This window comes from Martes martes, assembly GCF_963455335.1.
Source record: "Martes martes genome assembly, chromosome: 10".
NCBI classification, from domain to species: Eukaryota; Metazoa; Chordata; class Mammalia; order Carnivora; family Mustelidae; genus Martes; species Martes martes.
In genome coordinates this window covers 21,619,133-21,641,709 of record NC_137898.1, presented here as the reverse complement: position 1 = coordinate 21,641,709, position 22,577 = coordinate 21,619,133, and the positions used below count along the sequence as shown (strand labels likewise).

General features: G+C 46.2%; 1 protein-coding gene across 1 annotated transcript in view; it reads left to right on the top strand.

Annotated features, from left to right (window-relative positions):
* ALKBH3 (alkB homolog 3, alpha-ketoglutarate dependent dioxygenase) overlaps positions 1-12,649 on the top strand; it is a 72,331-nt gene extending 59,682 nt beyond the window's left edge. The window contains exon 9 of the mRNA XM_080816967.1: positions 12,402-12,649. Within this exon, the coding sequence (XP_080673093.1) occupies positions 12,402-12,419 (18 nt within the window). The 3' untranslated portion in view covers positions 12,420-12,649. The remainder of the gene's footprint in view (positions 1-12,401) is intronic.
* Positions 12,650-22,577: the final 9,928 nt, after the last annotated feature.

Here is a 22,577-nt window from a genome sequence, read left to right as displayed (position 1 = left end):
GCCATGAGTTCAGGCTGTGACTCCAGCAGCATGGCTAGGCTGGTTTGAGCTCCTTGGGGAGAGAGGAGGCTGGCTAAGACTTGGAACTGTACCTCCACCCCAACCCTGTTCTAGTCCCTCATCCTCTTCCCCTGTCTTATCTTCTGTCTTTAGCAATAGGTCCTGTTTCTCCTGTTTAAGTGGTGGGTGCCCCAAGCCTTCTTGGGAGGGTGGTTCCACACCCTTCACGTTCGAGATCCTAGCTGGACGGCTCCCCTCTGGGTGCCGCTCCCCTGCCAGTACCCTTTGCCACTGAGAGCCTCTTCTGTTCACCTTCAGCACTGGCCCCAGCCGAACACCTACCTGAAGGGTCTCTTTGGGTCACCCTGGCCAGTCTCCGGGGATTGTCGTGGGATCTGTCACATATCTGATCACTCTAGTTCCTGTTTAGCCTCTGGGAGGGGCCACCCAGTTGGGGCTTCAGAAATGTTTGTTGGGTTAAAATCAATAAAGGGGCAGCGAAGAAGATTGACGCCTATCTTGCTTATGTCCTGGTGGGCTTTATTTGTTCATCGCAATAAAAAGTTACTCATACTCCCACCACCCTGAAATACATATGTGATTTTGGACATTACGCATATTTCTTGTCTTTTACAAGACAGATTTATGCCCTAAATACTACTTTTAATCTGCTTTTGACTTACGTGGGTTTGTGTTTTACACCCGTATGTATGGCTCTACTTCATAATTTTTATAAAATTCTCTTGAATAGATACCGAACACTTAATTAAGCCAATTTCCCTCCCTTTGGTGTAAAAATGATGTCCTATTTGTCCCAGTTTCTTAGTATCACCTGTAACTAGCAGTGAGCTCTAAAGGTTGGATGCAGAAAGACGTTTAGACGAGGCAGTGACCCCGAGAGGGCCTGGGGGAGGGAGAGGAGGTTGGAATGCTCTATTATCAGAGCAAGCAGGCTGGGGCAGGGGTGCTGGGGCCCTCTGGTTCTGAGCATGTCCACCATACACAGAGGAAGAGGGCAGATGGGGGATGGGGGTGCTGCTCCAGGGTCCCTATGGAAGTTTCAGGACTCAGCTGCTCCTTGTGGCTTGAAGGCTTTCCAAGGCAGCACACAGCTCCAAGGAGGCAGCTGGGCTCGGAGGTCAAATGGTGGAAGAGGAGGAACCAGAGGGAGAGAGATGGGCCGAGGGAGCAAGAGAGCATGAGAACCAGCAGGGCAGAGAGGAATAAGGCCGCTCTGGGAGACAGGGAGACTTGGAGACCTCCAGAGATGGGGAAGTGCAGAGAGCTACACACTCAAGACTCAGGAGCCCCGGAGGGTGTCAAGAGATGGAGAAGAATCAATCGGGGCGACCACTGGAGAGAGAGAAGAAAGGCGGGTGGGGGGGGGGGAGGGCCTCCCCCCCCCCCCCAGAGTAGGAGGGAGGGAAGGCGGCTGCGAACGCGCTCTGGAGAAGGGGCACTGGGGGAGAGAGAAGCCAGAGACAGTGCCTCTCAGGAGCTGTAGAGCCGGCGTGTGCCTGGGGTGGGTGGAAGCCTGCCCAGCCGTCTGCCGTCTGCCGCCGGGATTTACAGGCTTGTCCAAGGAGCCGCCTTCTTCCTTCGCTTCCCCACCTGGGCCTCAGCCCACAGTCCTAGCCTGGGTGATGAGTTTTCAAACAAGCTGGAGCCCAGGGGAGGTAACAAGTGGCCGTCTCAGGCCTGGCCGGCAGTCTCTTCTAAATATTTCCCTTCGGCCCTGGGGGAGACATTTATCAGGTTGTTTCTGGGACTGGTTTGCAAGCCAGCTCGGCCTCTGAGGCCCGCTCGCTGTGGGGCAGAGAGGGAAGGCCTATCTGCTGTCGCAGGGAATTGGGGTCTGCTGTGGACTTGGGATTCCTTCCTCAGGAAGCACGTGTGGCGTACCCCTCGACCCACCGAGCTCTGGCAAAATGGGGAGGGGATAAAGAAAGGCCACCGTTTAGTGGGTACCTCCTGCTGAAACTCGACTTTCGTCCTGATAACATTTCTCCGGCATTTCACACATGAGGAAACTGAGAAGGATCAGAGAGGTTCCGTTTCTCGCCCAATGCCACACAACTTGTCGGTGGTGAGCAGGGTGGCAACCCAGTGCGATTGTTTTTTTTTTTAATTTCAGAATTTTTAAATCCTGTGCTCTGTCTAGAGTGTGAACCCCAGATCTAACCATAACCTCCCATGGCAGCTGTGAGAAATGGCCTTGCAGACTTCTTGGGACAGGCGCGATATTGATCAATGCAGCCCTAGCTCTGACATCCATCCCATCCCCTCCCCCCACGAGCTGCTTCCCACCAATGACCATGTGCACAACTGGGGACACTAGTGCAGAACTGTTCTAGGAGACACCGATTTGTTTCTTGGTCGACTTTGGTTTGAGGATTTCCCAGTGGCTCTGTTGAAGCTTTCTTAGATTGCCACGGTCATTTCTCCCTGGCCCCTTCTCTGGGGGTCGCTCTTGCATGGAGGCCTGCCCTGCTGACTCCCTTAGACCTTCACTGGCTCCTTCTAGTTCATTTCCCACGTGCATGTCTCCTAATGACATCCTTGCACACATAATCCTCTCTGGGCATCTGCTTCTTGGAGACTCGAGGCTAGCACACCCTTCTGTCCCTCAGCAGGTTCCTGGGGCTGCCATGCGTCTCTCTCAGGCACCCACCGGTACAGGCTGGGCATCATTTTAGAGGATACTGTAGAGTACATTCTGGATATGGCAAAGTTGGCCAAGCAAACGTGTGTCATTGTGGTCTGCTGGCCCAGCGTTCTGGATGGGCAATAAGCACGTGCCTGGGGTGAGGGGGCCAGGGCCTCCCACAGAGACCGACGTCCTCTCGGCTTATGCTCAAGGCCATGTGACTCATGAGGACAACCTGCCCATTCAGCTCCCAGGCGCAGGGAAGAGCCTGCCAATTGCCCACCAACACTGATTTCCCCCTTCATCCAAGGCACACAGCCAGCCTCTAGGTCCCTCCTGCACGTAGGTCTCTCAATGTGATTACATTCTTGCCAGTGGCATATACTAGCAAGGGAACTGGGTTCCTCCCAGGCCTTGGCCTTAAATCGAACCCTGCTACCATCCCCCCTCCCATGCCCTTTTTCCCCTTCCCACAAGTGGGAACGTGCATGCGTCTGCGACCCAGTGGTGATCAAACCGCTGAGGCCAATGGCCTAGAGGATGGCAGGGCAACAGTACGGAAGGCCCCCAGGCTCCTGGATGACCTTGTGGAACCCAACAGCCTGCCAATCTGGAATGGTCACCATAGACTATTACATGTGAAACACATTTCCATCTTCGTTGAGCCACTAAATCATTATAGACTCTCATTCTTATAGCCGCCTTCCCTGACCCTAAGTAAACAAAGAACAATACTAGCATATTGGCAGTTTATTACTGCTGTTTTAGCAAAACCCCTACAATACGAGGCATTGACTTAGTGGTTTTGATGCAGGTGGGAAGGGTACCGGCATTGCAGGCTGGGAAGTTGGATAGTCTTGTTATACCTTGGAAAAACAGCAAAAAAACCATTTTTATGACGCTTGGGAAGGCTGGTCATATACTGGCTGAGCTCACAGCTCTAGAAGTGCTTAGAAAGAGCTGGAACATTAGTGTATACTGGTTGCTGTTCTTTATGACTTTGAACAGATTATTAAAGAAAGACACGAGAGATGGAAAGGAATAGAGAGTATCTAGAAACATGGTGCCCGAGAGGTGAAAGCCCTTTGTCATCCACATAGAAGGAAATCAGTTGTTGAGGCTCAGCCTTTCTGGAAGACCACCCAGGAGGCCCAGTACAGGATCCAGCCCCGGAGCAAGGTTAGGTTAAGGGTATTGTCTTCCCACTCAGACTTATTGTTTTAGAATTCCCCCGAGTAGCCCAAATCAAAGTTAGCTGGGTCAGAGCAGGAAACAAAGTAATAAAACAGGCTTCAAACTCTGCTGAGAAAACATCTTTGGGTGTGGTTTTTGGCACCTGGAACTAACTAGAAGCACCTAGATCAGAAGCCTTTTGAAGGCATTGCCAAAAAAAGTAGGAATTGACCGGTGATTACAATTGTTTGAGCCCCAAGGAGGTCAGAACTTTTAACACCTACTTCAGAAGTGGTGGTCGCAGAGGATGATGGGGAAAGGAGAATTTTCCAGAACTGGGTTGGCCAGATTAGCCTCATATGCCAGAGTGAGTCCTCACTGGTTGCTACTACAATTCATCATGTACCAGTGACTTCTTTTTAAAAATTTTAATTCCAGTATAGTTCACATACAGTTATCTTGGCTTTATTTGTGCAATATAGTGATTTAGCAATCTAAAAAAATTTAACTCCTCCCCTATTTTACCCATCCCCATACCCCTTCCCTCTGGTAACTATTGTTTTGTTCTCTATAGTTCAGAGTCTGTTTGTTGGTTTTTTTTCCCCTCTTTCTTTTTCCCCCTTTGCTCATTTGTTTCGTTTCTTAAATTCACATATGAGTGAAATCAAATCGTATTTGTCTTTCTCTGACTGCTGACTCAGCACAATATCCTCTAGCTCCTTTCATGTCATTACAAATGGCAAGATTTCTTTTTGCTGGTTGAGTAATATTCCACTGTATGTATCTATCATGCCTTTATCCACTCATCAGTCGATGGACACAGGGGCTGCTTCCGTATCTTGGCTCTTGTAAATAATGCTGTTATAAACAGGGGTGCGTGTATCCCTTTGAATTAGTGTTTTTGTGTTTTATGAGCAAATACCCAGTAGCGCAATTACTGGATCATAGGGCAGCTCTATTTTTAACCTTTTGAGGAACCTCCATACTGTCTTCCAGAGTGGCCACACCAGTTTGCATTCCCCCCAACAGTGCATGAGGGTTCTTTTTTTCCCACATCCTCGCCAGCACTCGTTTCTTGTGTTTTTTTGTTTGTTCGTTTTGTTTTTGTTTTTGTTTTTGTGTTAGCCATTCTGACAGGTGTGAGGTGGTATCTCTTTGTGATTTTGACTTGCATCTCCCTGATGATGAGTGATGTTGAACACCTTTGCATGTATGCACTGGTGACTTTTCAGTGTTTCTCTTCTTCCCTTTTCTACATGAGAATCTGTGGTTTCCCCATTCCTGTCCACCAATGTATTTGGGTGTGCAGGGAGGGGGCCATTGGGGTGGGGTAGGATGGTGTGGACGGAGGAGCTGTCTTGAAGTTTACATGTTCCTGGGCCATGAAGAGCCATATGTGGCTCTAGAGAAGTCTTCCTTTTTCCCAATAAACTGTCTCCTATAGCCAGTTGGACAGACCAGAGTTGAGACCGCTCACGGTCCACTGAAATCCATTGTCTGCCTCTTTCTCTGCACGTGGCTAGACTGAATCTCTCAGGCCCCCTTTGCCGTGAGCATGGCCATGTGCCAGAGTTTCCTGGAATAAGCAAGCAAGCAGGGCAAGCCATGCTGGGCTGAGGCTTTGGACTGTGGGCATGTCCCTCTTGTTCTTCCCAGAAGAATGTAGGCCTCCCTGCAGTCTGCCTTTGACCCAGCATGAAAGCAAGGCCTGGGGACCTCATGACATTGAGCTGCCTGTGGAGGTGGGATGGGGACTCAAGATGGGCCATTGGCTGAAATGAGCCCCTGTCCTCCCCCAAACCGTTGCATTCCCACTGGATCTCTCCGCATTAGCTGGGTCTTCCCCTCCATCTGCAGCAGGGCCAGAGGCTGTTCCCCACCAATCTGACCCAGAGCAGATTTTCCCACACCAGAAAAATGTCCCATTCTCCTGACTGGGATGGGGACATCAGTTTCCCACCCCAAATGTGCTCCCGCAGTGGGGGTGGGGAGGATGACAGGGGCTCAGGACCGGGCCAGGAAGCAAACAAACTGTGATCCCTAATAAATCACCCAGGGAATTGTTTTTCTAAAGAAACCACAAAAGCCCATAAGTGTTTAGGCCCCAGAACAGCCCTAAAGGAAGACATATTTGCTGACATCCACTTCAGATGAGGACAGAAGACAAGGGAGGAGCTTCCAGAGGACTGAACATCTCCGCCCTCGTCAGGGGTCCTTACAGTTCCTGCCCAGGACTGGGGAGCATTGCCCGTGCTCGTCTTCTATAGTTGGTACCTATCACAGTCTTGTTCTCTCGGCTTCACCATTGCCTGTTGGTCAGGCTGGTGGGACACATGAATTGTCTTGTAGCCTACAGGTCATCAGACCACAAGGAACCACATCTGAACCTGGTAGAGGGGTCTGTGCCTCACTCAGAGATCTGGAGTACGGTAACTTTGGTGTCTCTTGGAGAGGAGGGTTGAGTGTGTCCGACTCAAGGGGGAATGAGCACACTCAGGTGTTTAGTGGCTACTGATCAGTAGTGGTCCCCTAAGATCTGTTCTGTCCTTTATCCCAGGCATGAGACTCAGCCACTCTCAGCCCACCCCATGCCTTGGATTTAGTTGTACCCAGTGACAAACGGCAAGTTTTCTCTAATCAAATGTGAGGGTGAGTTGTATCTGCCACTTGTGAACCCAGGTCTGAGATTGTGGGCTTGCTAGCTCTGTGATCTCACCTCCCTCCTGATAGGATCAAAGTGGGCATATAGTGGTCATTTGGCTTCCACCAAGCAAAGGATGGCATGGTCTCAGGGATGACAGCGCCCCAACCTTGAAGGAACTTAGGCCTCTGACCCACTGAAGGAACAGAGCCATCTGCCATCCTGGATTGTTACAGGAGAGAAAAATAAAGTTATTTCTTCTCTCTGGGGTGGTGCTGTAACCCTCTCGCATTATAGCAGGGCTGCCTTAGTGACCATACTACTTGGGCAATGAGAGATGAGCTCCAGTCTCCTGCTCACATGCTCTGAGTGTCCTCGCACTGCTGTGGTTAATCTGGCAAATTCCGGGGCTATCTGCTGCACAAGTGTCCACGGTTGTATCAGCATTTGAGTGGCAGCTGATACACGATCCTTTCTATTGTGCTTAATTCTCTTTAGGCCAAACTGCACTTTGTTTGATACTTAAATCATGACTTCTGCTAATCATTTTTTTTTTCTTTGCCTGGTATGGCTTTGTTTGTCGTTTAGTTTCAACTTCTTAGGTGTGTCTCTTATGTACAGTGGAGAGTTGGATTTTATCTTGAGATTTAATCTGAAAAAAAAAAAAGTATATTTTAAAAATTAGTTAAATACAGACCTATAACAAGTAAAGAGGTTGAATGACTAATCAAAAACCTTCCCACAAAGTCTCGGGCCAGATGGCTTCACTGGTGAATCCTATCAAACATTTAAAGAGTTAAAACCAATACTTCTCAAAATCTTCCAAAAATCAGAAGACAAAGGAACACTTCCCAACTTATTTGATGAGGCCAGTTTTCCTTTGCTACCAAAGCCAGACAAGGAAATGTTCTTTGTCTGGGTGGTAAAGTCAGTTAAGCATCTGACTCTTGGTTTTGACTCAGGTCATGATCTCATAGTTGTGAGACTGAGCCCCCTGGGCTCCCTGCTCAGCTTGGAGTCTGCTTAAGATTCTCTCTCTCCCTCTCCATCTGCCCCTCCCACTGGTGCTCTCTCTCTCTCTCTCCTCCTCTAAAATAAATAAATCCTTGAAAAAAAAAAAAAAGAAGCTATGAGAAAACCACATGCCAATATCCCTTATGAATATAGATGCAAAAATCCTCAACAAAATGCTAGCATACAGAACCCAGCAGCATATTAAAAAGGATTGTACACCAGGACCAAATGAGATTTATCTCAGGAATGCAAGGATGGTTCAACAAACCCATCATCTTTCTGTGATAAAAACATTTAGTAACTAGGAAGAAAAGGCAACTTTCTCAACACGATATGAGACACTTATGAAAAACCCACAGCTAACATCATATGCAACAGTAAAGGACCAAAAGCTTTCCCAGAGATCAAGCACAAAGTAAGTGTGCCCACTCCTGTCACCGCCATTCAACATTGCACTGGAGGTCCTAGCCAGAGCAATGAAAATTCTCATTGAGGAAGGCTTCTTTGTATTTTTCCTAGTGTTTGCCTTCATAATTATGATACTGTAGAGCAACCTTAGTTCCCTGTAAATCAGGCAGTATCTATTAATCTCCTAGAACGAGCCATGAAAAATTGGCACGTTCCCCCCATCCCTTCCCTCAATGCAATGCATGTTTAACCTTGTATTATTAATATGCCGTATTAAATATGCTTCTACTATTTGATTTCTCAGTTCTTGATGGTGTTTTTTAACTCCTAGCTATCACAGACAGGGCCATGAGGAAATGTTCTCTATTCTCATCTTCTTTCTACTTTCTCCTCTCACTTCCGATTAGATATGTCATTCCTATATTATGGCAGCCTGTATATATGTACACAAGCAGATGCCCAGGCTTCCTTTTATCTTCGATCTACTTTTAAACATATATTCTGTGCTTGTTCCAGGTCCTCCTTTTGCCGTGGCTTCCCTGGTCACCTCCTGGTGGTCTCTGATTGTCCTCAGGTAGTTCCCTCAACAAGGTCCACGCACACGATACTCCCCGAGTTCCCGCATGTCTAAGAATGTTTGTTTGTAGCTTTTATGCTTGAGGAACAACTTGATGGCACATAAAATCCTTACATACCCTATGAGGGTTGTGCCACTGTTTGGCATTGAATAATGCTGGGGCCGGCTCGATTTTGTCCCTGTACGAGTGATCAGATTTGCTTTTTGGTTTTTGTTTATTTGTTTGTTTGCTTGGCCTGGCTGCTCAAAGGCTATCTTCTGTATCTCTGAAGTCTGGTAATTTTATTAGGAGAGTCTCGGAAAGGACTGTTCTAGGCCCACCTTCTCTGGCACACATGGTGTTCTTCATAGACTCACATATTTTATTTCAAGCACGTTTCCCTCAATGCTATTCTCAAGTATTCATTGTATTTCATCATTTTGTGTTTCACGTCTAGAGACTCCAATTATGTATATGTTGGCTCTCTTGTCTTTTTGAAATATCTATCATTTTCTCTCTAATTAAAAAAAAAAACCTTTTTTTTCCCATTTTGTCTTATTTGGTCACTTTCCTGTGTCTGTCCTCCATTTTTATTGTGTTGTGCCTGAGTCTTCCTCCCAAGCGCATCCTCGTTTCTGAACTTATTTTGTTTTTTTCTTATCCCTCTGTTCTTCCAGTTCTCCCTTCATCTCCTCCCATTGCCTTGCTGTCTCTTCCCAGAGTCGTTCCATTTCTGCTTTGGGGGCTTCCCTCCCGGAGGCACCTGTTTTAGTAAGATTTGTTCCTTCGTAGAACGATGTTTAGTCAGATTTTTTCATCTATTCTGTGGGAACATTTTTTTTTCCTGGTCATTGTTCTTTATGTGGCAGGCTTTGCCGATCTTCCCACCCCGTTTTTGTTTGTTTGTTTGTTTGTTTTTTGTTTGTTTGTTTGTTTGTTTGTTTTTTTAGCGTCTTTGTATTGATTCTGTGCTAACTCAATTAGAAAAAAATTATGTGCCATGAAATGAGTTGGATTTTCACGCCCCGGATATTTATATGTAGAAGGTTCTTTCGGGGAGTATAGCTTTGCTGGCTCTTTCTGAGATTTGCTGCCACTGGGTCATTGTACTATTTTCTCTGGACCTTCGCTGCTTCACCCCACCTCCCACCACCTACAATAAGGCCTTCCCATCCCTACTCTGGCTTCTCAGATCTGTGGCCTGTGTTCATTATTATTATCATCTAGGTTCATCAGTTTAAGTTGGTGGCTCTCAACCGGGGGCAGTTTACCCCTTAAGGGATATTTAGCAATGTCTGGAGACATTTTTGGTTGCCACAGTCCGGACTGGGGATTGATGCTCCCGGCATCTGGCGGGTAAACCCCGGGGATGTTGCTGAACATCCTACAGTGGGTCAGCCCCTACAACAAAGAATTACATGCCTGAGGTTGAGAAACTCATCTCTGCAGTGGGCTCTTGGTTAAAGGTGAAGTATTTTGGCCCGAGTTCTTTGAAGTTGGCCACTCCTGGGCTGGCTTGCTCTTCGCCTCTCCACCTTCATGGCTTTTGTGTGAAATCTTTGTTTCCGCCAGTCTTTATGTATTTTTGAATCTGTGGTCTATGTCATGGAGTCCGTGTTATTTTTTTCCATTTATATTTTCACTTTCTGAACATCCAGGAAAGAAGAGGGAATTTGCTTCTTCCTGCTTTGACGCTCGTACCCAAATCTCTGCGGGGTTACTTCAGTCTACAACTTCGGCTTAGATGTTTTTGTTGAACCGGGGAATGTGAATTCAGGTTTCAAAACCACCAGCCACGCATTTGAGGTTATGAATTCTCAGGGAAAATGCTCGCCTCCTCGACTCAGTGCTAAAATCTCTTTGTAGATTTCAGTGGGGATGATGAGTGGGGCAGGCATTGGTGGAGGTGGAGGGTGTGCTTCTAGTTTCTCCCTAATCTGATGGAGATCAGCTTTGTGCAGGGCTAGATTCTTGTGTTAGTTTCCCACCTTGGCTTGACCCTTGTTTCTCATCTTTATCGGCCCATCAGAACCCAAGCCAAGGTCAAATTATCTGACAAATGCCCTCAAGGTGAAAGGCAGCCCTTCTGCCCTCCCACCTCTCTGGGCTCCTGATTTCACCTGGATTTTGACTTCAGAATGTTTTATATTTTCTTGCCAGATCCTTGATTAATTTTTTAAAATTCTTATTTTAACCGGCTTTTTTGTTGTTGTGGCTTTCAGCATAAAAATCAGTGAGCATCTCTAGTCCACCGTCCTGCCCCCACACAAAAGTTCTGTCCTTACCCCTCTGAGCCTCTACTTCCTCCTTTCTAAAATGGGAATCATAGCAGAGGTTGTCTCCAAACCTCCTGTGAGGATTAGTGAGGTAATAAACGTAAACCAACCAGAACAGTGCTTGGCAGATGGGGGGGTGCCTCGTGAACACTGGTCGTTCCCTTTCTCTTTTTTCCAGTCCCTCCTTCCCCTTTCCCTGCAGTGGGAGAGAGCCCCCCTGGGCAGCAGATCCCTGGTCCCCAGCAAGCCCTGCTGGCTACGGGTCCCGCGGGGACCCCACGTCCTGCCCACGCCTCGGCTTCTGGCGCCAGCATCTCAGCCCTACGGAGCTTTCACTGTTTCCTCTCACTGTTTCCTCCCACACTGGCCAAGGGCCAGGAATAATGTTTCTCGCTGTCAGCACCCTTCCCCAGCCCGCTGGAAATGGCTCAGTCTGCAGAGAGGTGCAGCCACCTGGGCGGGTTTGCCCGGTCTGCAGCCCTGGGGTCACAACTCCCTCTCCTCCCCTCTGCCCTGCACGGCTCCCCCAAAGAGGCATGGGGGCAGGGGTGAGGTGTCCTTGATTTTTTGACAGCTTTTAATTTCTAATAATCTCATATTTAGGGAAAGAAGGTGCAAAAATAGTAGAAAGAACTTTTGTATGTCCTTAACCCAGACTCCCCAAGCACTCACCTTTTACGTCATTTGCTCTATCATTTTATCTATTGGTTTATTGGTCTATATCTCTCTCTATATACACATACATTATTTTTATTATTATTTCTTTTTTTCTGGACCATGTGAGAGATGCAAATATGAAGTCCCCTTATCTTTTAGTACCTCTTAGTGTGTGTTCCTAAAAACAAGGACATTATCTTTCCTACCTACAGTGCTGTTCTCAAATTCAGGAAATTAATATAAATGTACTATTATGATGTAATCTACAGACATTCATATTTTTCCAGGTGTCCCAGTAATGTCTTTTATAGCCAAAAAGAAAAACCCTGTTTTTCTTGTCCCGGATCCAAATCACACGTTACACTCGGTTGTCAAGTTTCTTATCTGGAATTGCCCCCCAGTCCGCCCTTGTCTTTCATGATCTCAACATCTTTGAAGACTATAAGCCAGTTCTTTTGTAGAATGTCCCTAAATCTGCGTTTGTCTGCAATGTCTTCATGATTAAATTCACGGTCATGCATATTTGACATGAATACCACAGCCCATCAGATCAGGAGGCACATGGAGTCTGTCCCTCATTGGTGATGTTCACTTTCATCACTTGGTTAAGGTGGTATCTGCCAGGATTTTCTACTATAGAGTCAGGATTTTAAAATAACTGAGCATAAGGAGGAAAAAAAGAGAGAGAGGCAAACGAAGAAACAGGCTCTTAACTACAGGGAACAAACCGATGGTTACCAGAGTTGGAGGTGAGGGCAGGGAGGGGGAGGGCGGGGATGGGTGATACAGGTGATGCGGGTTAAGGAGTGCACTTGTCGTAGTGAGCACTGGGTGCTGTGTGGAAGTGTTAAACTTAAACTAAAGCTCTAAAAAAAAAAAAAGTTGCAGTTAACTTAGAAAAAAAAAGATAGGATTTTCCTCTTGGAGTTAACTATTTTGAGAGCAGGTAAATATCCTATTCCTCACCAAACTTCACCCTGTGGTTTTAGCATCTGCTAACAATTCTTTTTTTTTCTCTTTTTTTAAAGATGTACTTACTTATTTAGAAGAGAGAGAGAGCACAGTGGGAAGGAACAGAGGGAGAGAGAGAGAAACTCCAGCAGATTCCATTCTGAACGCAGAGCCTGATGCGAGGCTCCATCTCGATCACGACCTTAGCGGAAATCACGAGTCGGCCACTTGACCGACTGCGCCACACAGGTGTCCCCGCTGATAATTCTTGCCTGTATCAGTTTCTACTGTGATGTTTGTCAATGGGCAATTTTTCAAAAACTCCACCGTTTCCTCTGCATTCATTCACTGGCATCCTAACATAACAAAGAACCTTCCCCCACACCTCTATCTGTGCGTTCACTTACTTATATCAGGATGGACTCATGCATTTCTGTTTTATTCAACACCTTGTCATTTTTACTATCATTGTTTATGTGGAGGCCCCAGTCGTCCCAGGCTTGGTCAGTGGGGGCCCAGGAGCATTTTAACCGTTCTTCCTGCATGTAAGGACAGAGCCTGTGTTTCTTCTGCTCATTGCCAGTCCTAGCTCCTAGCACAGCACCTAACGTATTTTTTTCTCTCTTTTTTCTTTTTTTAAATCCAGGTACAATTAACATACAGTGTTATCTTCATTTTAGGTGTACAATACAGTGATTCCGCACTTGTGTAGATCACTCAGTGCTCCTTGTGATAAGCGAACTCTCCATCCCTCCCCCTGTTTCACCCATCCTCCTCCCCATAACCATCTATTTGTTCTCTAAACCGAACATATTTTTAAATGAATGATAGAACTCTTATCTATAAAGTATCAGTAATAATAATGACTGTCATAGGGTTTTTGCAAGAAGTGACTCGAGCTATGACATACCAAGTGATTAGAGCACCATTAACACGAATAGCTCGTATTTGTTCCTCGCTTCCTATGTGTCAGGTCCTGTTCGACACACTTCGACACGTACTAATTCATCATACCGGTCTTGTGAGGAAAGTGGTACCATTTCCTGGTTCCAGGCTGAGAGAGATGCCGCCTGCCCGAGGTCGCACAGCAGTGTGCGTGGCTCCGAGCGGAACACCGAGTCTGTTTGCTGCACGGCCTGTGTTCTGACCACCGTGCCGTATTGCCCGCTTACACCTGTCACGACAGCGAGACGATACTCTGACGAGTACACAATGGGTTGGGGGATGAAACGACTTCCAGAGGGCACAGCGTGAGGGCTGTCACACCCATGGCAGGGCGCAAGGTGTGAAGGTCCAGACCCCATGGAGTCCTTCCCACCTGGCTCCCTGGTCGTCGTCTTGTTGAACTGAGCCGCCCTCCTCCAGCTTCCCCCTTCCGGGCTCCCTTCCACCCTGCCTCCCCCCAGTCCTGCTGCTGCTGCCTTCCCTCAGCCAGGCAGTGGTTCAGGGGGAGCAGCTCTGGGTCATAGCCCTCTCAGTGCTCCTTGACGGTGAGCTCCCTGCCTATGGGCCCGTGGCTTTGACCACTGACCTTTGCTTCTTTGCGCCGACCCCTGTCGCAGCTTCGGTCATTTATTTGATTAGTCAGTTCATGTCTGCCTACCCCGATGCACTCTAAGCTCCCTGAAAACAGACATCATGTCTCCTTTGGTTGTCATTATACCTCCCCAGCCAACCTGCCAGATAGTAGGCGCCCCGTAAATGCGCGTGGAAGGTGTGAATGACTGCAATTCTTCACTCTCTCATCTACTCTCTCCCTGACGTCCCCCAAGTCCTGCAGGAGATCGTCCTCTGCTATAAAGAAGGAAGGTACCCTTGGTGGCTCCGAGAAAGAAAGGGCCTGTTTCCCAAAGCCCACACCAGGCAAGGAGCAGAGCTGGAACCCAGGCCCACTGCAACTTTGTGACTTATGTTCCCCAGTGCCCTTGACCTCAGTGTCCAGATTCCCAGCCCCATGGAAGTAGCTCTGGGCTTCTGGAAACTCATGCAGAGGGACTCTGGGTAATAATTAGTTCTCAGGAAAATGGAGTTATTTATATTTCTAATACTTAGTTTTGAAATTGGTGTAATCGGAGTGTTTCTGGTGAGTCATGCAGACACCCTGAGTGGCCTTACAACCTGTCTAAAATTGACAACTATGCTTGGCTGTGCAGACCTGCCGGTGGCCAGAAGAGACCTTCTGGGAAGACAGTCTTATGCCCCCATGAAGTCCACACCCACCTGTAGGAATCAGAACTAAACCCAGCAGATTAGGAGACATACCCTAAGGCACAGGTGATTTGCTGTCCCTGACAGGCACAAGAGAGAAGTTTCTGTATGTGGTTTACCAGCAGGACCAAGTAAAGGGTACATATCGATTCCAAGAAAAAGTTCACTTAAAACCCAAGCCATGAGCCAGGACCAGGAGAAGAACACCCACGAGTGGAACTTCTCTGTAACAGAATCAGAGCGAGCTGGTTCATGCAGACTCTTGGGCTCTACCCCAGTAATGCTGAATCATGATCTCTAAGAAGAATTTTTCTCTTTCATAAGCATCTATCCACCTAAAGGGATGCTGGTTTACACCAGTCGTTGAAGCCCAGTGTCATCGAGAAAAGACTATGTGATGTGACCCAGCATGAGAACTCTCCAGTACCAAATATATGGGTGGGGACGAAGACTTTGCAAGGTAACCTGACACTATTTATCCCAGACAGCTAAGTAGCTATTGTATAATATGCTCTGCACACTATATGATTCCAAGTGGTAGCTGTAATGTGTGACCGTTTCATTTTATGCATCCTACCTGCATCTACGTTACAGAGTCGTGTGTGTGTGTGTGTGTGTGTGTGTGTGTGTTTTAATGTAGATGCTCTGTTCTATGGTTGGTTTTGATATCTATGGGGGAAAAGAAACCTCAGAACATGTAATAATAGTTTGCAAGGTCATAATGCTTAATCAGATACCATCCCCATGTTCATCATCTAAAGAATTGCTTTGGTCTGCCTTCAGCCCCTGTGGTGGGCGAGGGCAGGACAATTTGAATGCAGTTGATAGACAAGGGAGCTCCTAGATCCCGAAAGAAAAGAGAAATGTCTAATGAAGGAGACAAGGCAGAGGAGCACTGCAGCGGCTGCTGGAAGAGTTGAGAGTAGCTCTGGAATCCTCCATGGAAGAAGGGCGTGGGGGCCGTTTGCTGGCCGTATTTCCCTCGGGTTAGGCAATGTCACAGCATTCTGTTTGCCTTCATTTATTAGATGCAAGCTCCCAACCCAGAACTTTCTATCTTAGTTTTCCTCCAGTGGCCATGTGGGGTCCAGCATGGGTGAGGAGGTGCTCACACACCTGCCCCAGCCCAAGGGTGGTGCCTCTGGAACTTTCGCACAATACGGGCCTCACTTGCCTCACCTTGGTCCTGGCTCTGGGCAGGAGAAAGCAAATGAATAAATACGCTGGGGTCACTGAGAACCACAATTTTTGGTGTGCGAGGGATGAGTGATAGTAAGTAAACATGCTGGACTCCTAAATTTGAATTGCAAGTATCAGTATCAAGTCATGATGTTTTTCTTCTTGAGATATATTTTATTTTAAAAATAAAAACATATTTTCTAGTTCTGTCCATGGAAAAGTCCAGAAACAAGGACCAACCCAGTTGTGAAAAGTACCCCGGGTGCCCAGATTATGGTCTTTAAATACCACTGGCCACCAAAAAACTACTGTGGATCTTTGGAATATACAGGGTGAGCCTAGAATATTTTTTTCTCACCAAAAAGCAAAGAATCTGTTAAAGGCTACGAGAGTCCGTCCAAAGGACTCAGGAGCCAACCTGAACGAGCTCCTGCTGCCTATTGATGGGACAATTGGAGCATCAATAAGGATAATAAGTGTAGAGGATTGAAACACACCAAATATGTTTAGTTGCATAATTTCTGTAGTGATAAAGATCTCCTTAATCATCTTTGGGAGATACCAAAGATGTTTGGGAGAACAACTCATTTTGGAAATGGCGATGATAGGGAAAGAATCAGTTATTCTGCCTTTTCTATATCAACTGTACTTCACAATCACCAAAGGACTGATGAGGGAGTTCCTGTCCGCATGAGGACTCCAGCCAATGGATGGAGAAGGACGGCTAGAGTTAGTCTTTGCTGCCACATCTCACCTCTGATGGAGTCGTGGGTCTAGGCAGTGATCATCCTTCCTATTTATATTCCCCAGAGGGAAACAGCCAGACAATACGTGCTTCTTGGTGGAAGGACGCAACCTCACCTAGGAAGTAGTCTTGCCAAGTAACTGAGCCTGAATTTGAGGACATCTCCAGATCCCGTCATGGATGCACGGGAAAACGCGGAACAGAGAGGTGTGTTAGATGACAGTGAAGGGGTGTAGTTTGCAGAATCCAGACTGTCTCTGCGATAACAATAGCAACAGAAAATGAAAGACAAAGAGGAGATGGGGAGCATCTATAGAGGTGAAGAAGCAGAGGTGGCAAGTTAACCATTAATAATCCAAATAACTCATGTATCCCCGGCTTACACAGGTGAACAGTAGGAACAGAAACTAGTGGGACAATTGGGGGAATGTAAACATCAAGATCCGTGATGATATAAAGGATTGATTGCTGATACTTTCTCCCCCGGCTGGCATTTTTTTTTCAGTCTTATTGTAATATAATTGACATATAACGTCCTATTAGTTTAAGGTATACAACATAATGATTTGCTATATGTACGTACTGTAGAATGATTACCTCCTTAAGTTTAGTTCACATCTGTCACTGTTATTTTTTTTTGGTGGACAGTATAGTTTTTTTTTAAGGGAGTCCCCCTTCTTAAGATACACATATTTACAGGCAAACCAGTATGATATTGACCACTAACTAATTCAGGGTAAATAGGCATGGGTGGTAGTTTATGCCTAAAGTTTTCACAATAAAGAGTTTAAAAAGAATAAAATCGAAATAAAGATTTTTCAGAACCGCTGTGATCGAGTTTCAGGCAGAAGGGAGATTGTGCTGCAAAGTTAGAAATGCAGGAGTGAAGGGTCCACAGAAGGTTGCACCGTTTAGAAAGAGGATTAGGTATGCAGTTGCACCAGGCTCTGGCAAGTTGGGGACACATGTTGTAACTTCTAGGATAAGAGCGTAAGGAATGGGAGGATTGCATATTGTCTGGTGCTAACTGTGGGGAAGGAAAATGGAATGAAAGCAATTGCTCAATCCATCCAAAGGCAAACAAGAAGAAAAATGAAAAAGAAACACAGCAGGTGGGCTAAATAAAAAGAGCAAAATAAGGCGATAGATTTTAAACCCAAATACATCCAAATAAATAAGCCCAAATAACCCCAATCAATTTACATACTCGTAATGATAGACTAATGACTTCAGTTTGAAAATAAGGATATTGGGCGATTGAAACATTGAACTCTACGCCGTTTCCAGGAGATGAATCGAAAGCATAAAGACATGTTGAAAACAAAAGACTTAAAGAAAGAATCCCATGTAAAAACTAAACAATTAAAAAAAAATAAGCATAGTTACATGAATAGTAGACAAAGTAGGTTTTCAAACAAAACAAAAAATAGAGACCAGTAGAGATAAAGCTGGTTGTTAAAGCAGGCTCAGCATCTTGATTACAGTTAAGAGTCTGTGCAGGGCTCATCTCTGGGGTGGGGGAGAGCGAGGGGCTGCAGTGTGGACCAGTCCGGTGGATTTAACCATTGCCAACGATGGTCAGCTTCTTAGCTGGACAGTGATCTTATGGGTGTTTGCGTTATCATTGTTGTGCACAGGAGATAAGGTACCTTTGCTTTATGTCTTCTTCTGGATTGTACTTCACAAAAGAGCTTGTTTTGGTTTCGTAGATGAATGAATGATGAGGACATTTCTGTTCCAGGCAGCCTGACATCAAAGCATAAGCCTTTAGTCACATTCAATTCTGTGCTTTCTAATTACCTAATAGTAAGTAAAGCTCTTTATACCTGTTAACTTATTTAACCCTCATAACGACCCTATGAGGTAGATTCTATTTTATTTTTTTAATCCCCATTTGAAGATGTGCAAACAGGGCATCAACATGTGAAGTTCAGAGTCAGAGCACTAGAGGACAGAGCTGGGAAGTGAAATGTGCAGTCTAATTTCTGAGCCTCTGTGCCGGGCCGTGTGCGCTAAAAGCACCTCGTGGTCATCACAGCACTCTGGAAACAAAAGAAAGAGGTTTTGTGGATGTACTGATAAGACTTTTATATCTGCAAATAAATCTCTGCTACCAGATTGGGGGAGAATTCTTGTTAAAGACCAATTCATTTACAAGAATAAAGATAATTTTGGAAAAAATTGGAAAAATCATCCTATATGATACTAGTATTTACTAAGGCAGTAATACTTAGGGCACCTGGGTGGCTCAGTTGGTTAAGTGTCTGCCTCTTGGTTTCAGCTCAGGTCGTGATCTCATGGGCTGTGGGATGGAACCCCACAGCAGGCTCCTCGCTGTGTGGGGAGTATGCTTGAAGGACTCTCTCCTTCTGCCCCTCCCCACACTTGCACACATGCATACACTTGCTCTCTCTCTCTCTCTCTCAAATAAATAAATAAATAAATAAATAAATAAATAAATAAATCTTTTAAAAAATAATTATTAAACACTGTGTTTTAGGGGGAGGGGTAGACAAAGACAGTGGAATGGAACTGAGAACCTATAAACAGACCCACATAAGCATGGGAATATAGACTCAGTAGAAAGACATTGCAGGGGCACCTGGGTGGCTCAGTTGGTTGGGCATCTGCCTTTGGTTTGGGTCATGATATCCAGATCATGGGATTGGGCCCCACATCAGGCCTCCTGCTCAGTAGGGAGTCTCTTTCTCCTTCTTCACTACCCCCCACCTCTCCCCATTGCTCGTTCTCTCTCTCTCAAATAGATAAATGAAAATTAAAAAATAAAGACATTGCAGATCAGTGAGGCAAGTATGGACAATTTAATATATTCTGTTGGGGAAAATAGCTATCCATATGGAAAAACATAAAGCTAAGTTACTAACTCACACCACATGCAGTTATAAATTTCACACAGATTTAAGACTTTTTTTTTTAGCAGAACACATAGAAGGAATGTCTTTACGTCTTTATGACTTTACTGAAATTTTTAAAAACCCAATCCTGCATATACAAAAGATACATTATATATCAAGTTAAAAGATGCACCGCATATGTCCTAGGCTTCCTGTGTTTCATCTGGCAGCTTTACTGAAAAGATGCTCGACCTCCCTAGAAATCAAAACATACAAATTACAACAACAGTGAAATTTCACATCCACCGATTTAGCAGTAATGATCTAATCTAATAGTATTTGCAGGTGGGTGTGTAATAATATTTGCAGGTGGGTCTCCCCTTAGAGAGACTTTTGTCATACCTGCTAAATCTGAAAATATTCATTGCACTGTGACCTAAGGATTCTACTTCTAGGTATCTATGGAGAAACTTTCTCATCAGTGCATAAAGAAACACACACAAGGACATTAATTGCATGCATAGAAGCAACAAAATGAAAGAAAACAAAACAAGTTGAAGACAACCCTATTATCCCTCAGTGAATCAGACCTTTGTGATCATGTAACGTAACTGTATCCTCATAATCATAGAACAAAAAGCTAATCAGTTGTTAAAAATGAATGAATTAGATTTGTGTGTTTCTACATGGAGAAACTATAAATACATTATATTGAGTATTTAAGGCAAATTACAAACAGATGCTTTTTTTAAAAAAGTATTTATTTATTTTAGAGTGAGGGTGCGCGCATGAGCAGGAGGGGCTGAGGGAGAGAGGGAGAGAAAATTTTTTTTTTTAATTTTATTTATTTATTTGACAGAGATCACAAGTAGGCAGAGAGGCAGGCAGAGAGAGAGAGGAGAAAGCAGGCTCTCCATGGAGCAGAGAGCCCGATGTGGGGCTCGATCCCAGGACCCTGGGATCATGACCTGAGCCAAAGGCAGAGGCTTTAACCCACTGAGCCACCCAGGCGCCCCGAGAGGGAGAGAAAATCTTAAGCAGATTTCGCTCTGAGCGCAGAGCCCGATGCGGGACTCAATCTCATGACCCCAAGGTCATGACCTGAGCTGAAACCAAGGACACTTAACTGACTCTGCCCCCCAGGAGTCCCTACAAAGGCATGCTTACAGCAAACTCAGATACTCAGAATCACAGAAAACGCTATGTGTTAGTGTGGATGTACACTGGAAGCAAACGGCGAACTTACGTGTGAGAATGCGTCATGGCGGTTACCTCAGGTGAAGATGGGAGATGTGAAAGTGGAAAGTGTAGGTGAGTTTCTCACTGTATTTTTGCTGCTGTCTTCCTAGGATAAAATGTTAAATCTGTTTAATCTGGGTGTTGGGGTACAGGGGGTGCTGGTTTTCACACTTTCCGTATCTTTGAAGTGATTCAAAAATAAGAGTAAGAAGTAATTTTTTTTTTTATTAAAGGAGGGAAGTGACCCAGTCAGCCCCATAATGCCCAGATGTGCTTCCAGCTCACGGGGGATTTTTGGTGTCATCTCTGGCTCAGGTTGCTGATCTTGTGGCTCTCCTTGGGTCACCGCCAAAGGGAAGGGTGTTCCAGTGAGTCATTGTCAAGCTGGTGCTGCTGTCAAGGAGGGCAGGTGTGTGTCTGGTGGGAGAGCTGGATGCGTTGCAAGGACGGCACCGAGATGTCTTTTGCTTGTGTCAGTCCCGCCTGAGCTAAAGCTGAGGGGTGGTATTGAGAAGTCCCTTATTCGCACCTAACTTGTCGCAGCAGGCTTTGGTGGAGGCCAGGGGCTGTCAACTCCAAAGGTTGCTCTGACCTGTCCTAACCCAAGCCGGGCGTCCGTGCAGTAAGCCGAGCTGGATCCCTTGCCTTCTGTCAGCCTCCTCCTCCCTCTTGGCATCACCCTGCCGGTCGAGGGCCTCTGAGGCCAAGACTTACCTGGGCCACAGACTGATGCTTCACTGCACTTCCTCCGCCTGCCAAGAGAAACAAGGAGCGCTGGGAGGAGGCACAAAAGTGGTATTGGAGAGGAAGGGAACCAAAGCTGGGATAAAATGTAAAGCAGCCGTCGACTTAGCCCCTCAAGGAGGCTTCTAGATACACGCATCTTTAGCAGCAGGCCTGTGGGTGCCAGTTCTGAAAAAGCTTAGCTTTCCACCCAGCACCTCCATTTAATAGGGAAGATCAGTACTTAACCTGAAGACGTAAGTTCTAGTTAATTCAGTGCAGCTTTCGAGATCAAACCTTCAGTTGTTCCTAAGTTGTCTCCCGAGTTCAGTGCAGACACCTAGCCTGGCGTTCAAGACTCCTAACCTGCCTTTCCCGCCTTCTCTTCCCTGCTTCCAACCTAGCTCTGGGCTCTCACCAGGCCGGACCACCGGCTCCCCAGAGGCCAGGTGCGGAGGCGAGCCTTCTGCCTCTGGAACGCCAATGCCAAATCCACTGTCCGTTCACAGGGGGATCTTGGGAAAGCCAGTTTGAGTCTCTGAGCCTGTGTCCTTATCTGTGAAATGGGAACAAAACAGACCTGAAATGTCTCGATGAGTAATCCAGAGAATAACACCAGGGACGTGAAAATCGCCCAGAGCCTGGTGTGTACTTGAACATGAGTTCCCCTCCCCCACATCTGTTGAACCCTCTCTTGACTTCTCTCAAAATCCGCACTTACTGACCATTCTTCCCTTTCCCCTGTTGGCGTTTTTCTCACTGGAAACTTTCCTTCTGTCATCATTGATGTGGCTGTCGGTGCTAGACGTAGCCCTCTCTATTGACCTTAAAAATAATTCGTATTGTGGTAAAATATACATAACATGAAAGTTACCCTTCTGACTGTCTTAGGCATACCATCCGATGGCGTTACGTACCTTGACACCATGCAGTCACCACAACCAGCCATCTCGAGAATGTTTTCATCTTCCAAAATGGGGACGCTGTACCTCCTGAGCACTGACTCCCCACCCCCTCCTCTCCCCTGGGCCCCATTCTACTTGCGGAAGTTTCGGGAGTTACTGCCCTAGGAACCTGATGTAAGAGGATTCTCATAGTATCTGTCCTCTTGTGACGGGCTTGTTTCACTTCCCATGATGCCATCAGGATCTATCGGTGCTGGGCAGCCGTCAGAGCACCCTCCTTCTCCCACTGTAGATGTATACCACATTGTGTGGATCCCTTCGTCTGTTGGTGGACACTGGGGTTGGTGGGGTCTCTGGGTATCTCAGGGAGCAGGGTCAGGTCTCCTAACAGAGCCTGGC